This window comes from Octopus bimaculoides, chromosome 2, assembly GCF_001194135.2.
Source record: "Octopus bimaculoides isolate UCB-OBI-ISO-001 chromosome 2, ASM119413v2, whole genome shotgun sequence".
Lineage (NCBI taxonomy): Eukaryota > Metazoa > Mollusca > Cephalopoda > Octopoda > Octopodidae > Octopus > Octopus bimaculoides.
In genome coordinates this window covers 85,580,176-85,583,151 of record NC_068982.1, presented here as the reverse complement: position 1 = coordinate 85,583,151, position 2,976 = coordinate 85,580,176, and the positions used below count along the sequence as shown (strand labels likewise).

The 2,976-nt window shown below is 35.5% G+C and overlaps 1 protein-coding gene across 3 annotated transcripts in view; it reads right to left on the bottom strand.

The window, feature by feature from the left end:
• Positions 1–2,976, bottom strand: part of LOC106881831 (mitogen-activated protein kinase kinase kinase 5) — a 147,057-nt gene that overhangs the window by 13,935 nt on the left and 130,146 nt on the right. For all 3 annotated transcript variants that reach the window (XM_052978404.1, XM_052978405.1, XM_052978406.1), the window contains one exon: positions 528–608. In XM_052978404.1, the coding sequence (XP_052834364.1) occupies positions 528–608 (81 nt within the window). The remainder of the gene's footprint in view (positions 1–527; positions 609–2,976) is intronic.

Genomic DNA, 2,976 nt, shown 5'->3' with positions numbered 1-2,976 from the left:
ACCCACCCCCACTACTAACTTGGTCACCCAGATAGCGGAAGCTATCAACTACCTCTAGTTTTTCTCCCTGGAATGAGATAGAAGTTGTTTCCTGTTTGTTTACAGTGTTTATTGCACCTGAACATCTGCCACATACAAAAACTAACTTTGTAGTTAATCTGCCTTTGATATTGCTATGTGTCCATAGCTTGCACCGGGTACATCTTATAGAGTTACTACCTACTCCTTTACTGCATACTGAGCAGGGCCATCTACCTGAAGGGGTTTGTGTTTTATCTACCTTCCTACTTATTAGGATTTTGGTTTTTGCTAGGTTGACTCTAAGGCCCTTCAATTCTAGTCCTTGCTTCCACACCTTAAACTTCTCTAGTTCTTATACATAGCAGATTAAATCAAGACTGAATCTCCATTTTTATTTTATGCATGCATGCATGTATGTATGTGTGTTCGTATGTACGTACGTATGTATGTGTGCATGCATACAATCATACATACATACATATGAGTGGAAAAGAAAATAGACTAACTTGTGTTTTTCTTGCTGCATTTTCCAGTCAATGAAAGTCTGGTGCAAAGAACTTAGTGTATCCAATAATTGTTTCAATAACCTGGGAAACAGAGAAAAGATTGTGAAATATAAATTCAAATACAATCAAATCTGCCAACAAAGCTCATTTTGATAAGAAGTAAGAATTTCACTCTATTAGAAACAGATTAGCATAACAACCCAAAACTGAAATATTACCTACCATGAGTTAATGAGGATGTCAGGATCAAGATATCTCTTCATTTTTATGCAATATTTAAAAACAAGTGAATAAGATGCAAAAGGATTGGCATAACAATGTATTCCACTATGGTTGATTAGATAATTATTAGTGATATAATGAGTCTTAATTGTCTATGTCATAGCATATGCACTTTAAATATAATGATGATGATAGAGTACAGGAACTAGCTGATATTTTACTTATAATTGAAGTGATGCCTGCTGGAAAGCAGTCATTAATATTTCCTTTTATTAGGCCATTTGAGTTTTGAGCTTACAGTAGAATGATGTTAAATTACCTACAGTAAAGCTCACAACTGTTTAGAGTACTACTGTAATACTAATGATAATAAAGATTTCTCATATAAGTACAAGGTTACAATCTTGGTAGAGGGGTAGTTGATTGTACCTAGTGCAGTATCTAAATTCTGTATTTATTTGATTGATGCCAGAAGGATGATCACAGAATAATCAGATACTAAACTAGATTCCTTAAAATTTAGATTTTATACCTATTGTTACTCTAAAACTTTAAATAATTTTGGTTATCATGACCATTACTAACAAACCATTTGCTGTTTCTGCCATCATGATATCTATTTTCCCATAACATTCTCTTTTATTATATCCTGATCTTGCATTATCATATATGGAAGACCCACATGCTACCCTCTTAAAAAGAAAGATACATTAGAAGTGTAGTTATAGACACTTTTAAAAAACTGGATGGTCAAGGCTAGAAAGCTTCAATCAGAGCTGATCTAAGCTTACACAGAACAATTTTTTTCATCTAGTAAACATCTTTCATTCAAATTATGGTATATCAACATAGCTATTTCGCCTGTGTACATCAGTTAGTGTTTTTATGACAACAGTCATAACACTGGTCAACAAAATGAAACTTTTTTTAATCATCAGAGTTGCTGATTGACTTTTCTGGGTTAATTTTTGATGCTGATTACGAATCTGAAGTCCGATTTCCTCTATCAGGTCACATTTTCGTGTTAATGATACCTACTGTTTTAACTTATAGGATACGTAAAGCATATCTATATAAAGTATAATGAATACAAGATACGATAATTTCATGGCTTTTTATTGTACAAAATTAAAATTATTGTGTACAAATAAGTTGGAATACACTCGAATGCATAACAACTTAAAATCTTTGGGATTTGGACTTTCTATGGTGTTTTGTCTCAGGTTCATCCCTGTATAACATCCAACAGTAGTCAGTTAACATTCCTGCATTCCAAAATCCTTGATATCATTGTTCCATCGATGCAATATCTTGATGAAAGCGTTCCCCTTGCTCATCAGACACTGCTCCAAGGTTCTCTGCAAAAAAATCCAGATGTGAATCAAGGAAGTGGATTTTTAGTGACATCCGACAGCCCATTGCAGCATAGGAGTCTAGAAGACATTTCACTCCATTTCTAAACTCTAGAGATCTCTTGTTGCCTAGGAAATTTTCACAGAGCCATTTGAAGGATTCCCAGGCTTTAAGCTCAATCTCATCGAGTGCTGTGAGGAAGTGGTTGTCCTTCAGGAGTTCTGTTATCTGTGGACCTATGAATACACCACCCTTCAGTTTTGCCTCGGTGACTTTTGGAAATTTGGCCTTCACATATTCAAAACCTTTTGAACTTTTCAGAGCAAGTGTCTTCATGAATTGTTTCATGAGGCCAAGCTTTATGTGAAGAGGGGGAAGAAGAACATTTTCTAAGTTTAAAAGTGGCTTGCTCTGAACGCTAGAAACTCCCGGCTCATATTATTTTTCACAAAGGCCACTCTGATTGCACATAGTGCTTGTTAGTTGCGCGACTATCCCACAGGCATAAAAAGCAACAATATTTCGTGAACCCAGATTGCATTCCCATCAATATTCCAATCACTTTCATGTCTCCACATATTTTCCAGCTGTAGTTTGTATACTTTATGGCATTGAGGAGTACTTGCATGTTTTCATAACACTCCTTCATGTGCACTGAATGTCCTATGGGAATGGATGGTTTCTTATTGCCGTTGTGTAGTAGTACTACCTTGAGGCTTCTCTTAGATGAATCGATGAATAAGTGCCATTCAGCTGGAACATGCTCTTGGAACAAGCAGCGAAATAACTCATCAGTGTTATTACTGAAACAAAGTGGTCCATCAACAGAGAAGCATGAAGTCAGATCCCTATTTCTCTTCCTGAAATGAGTAAT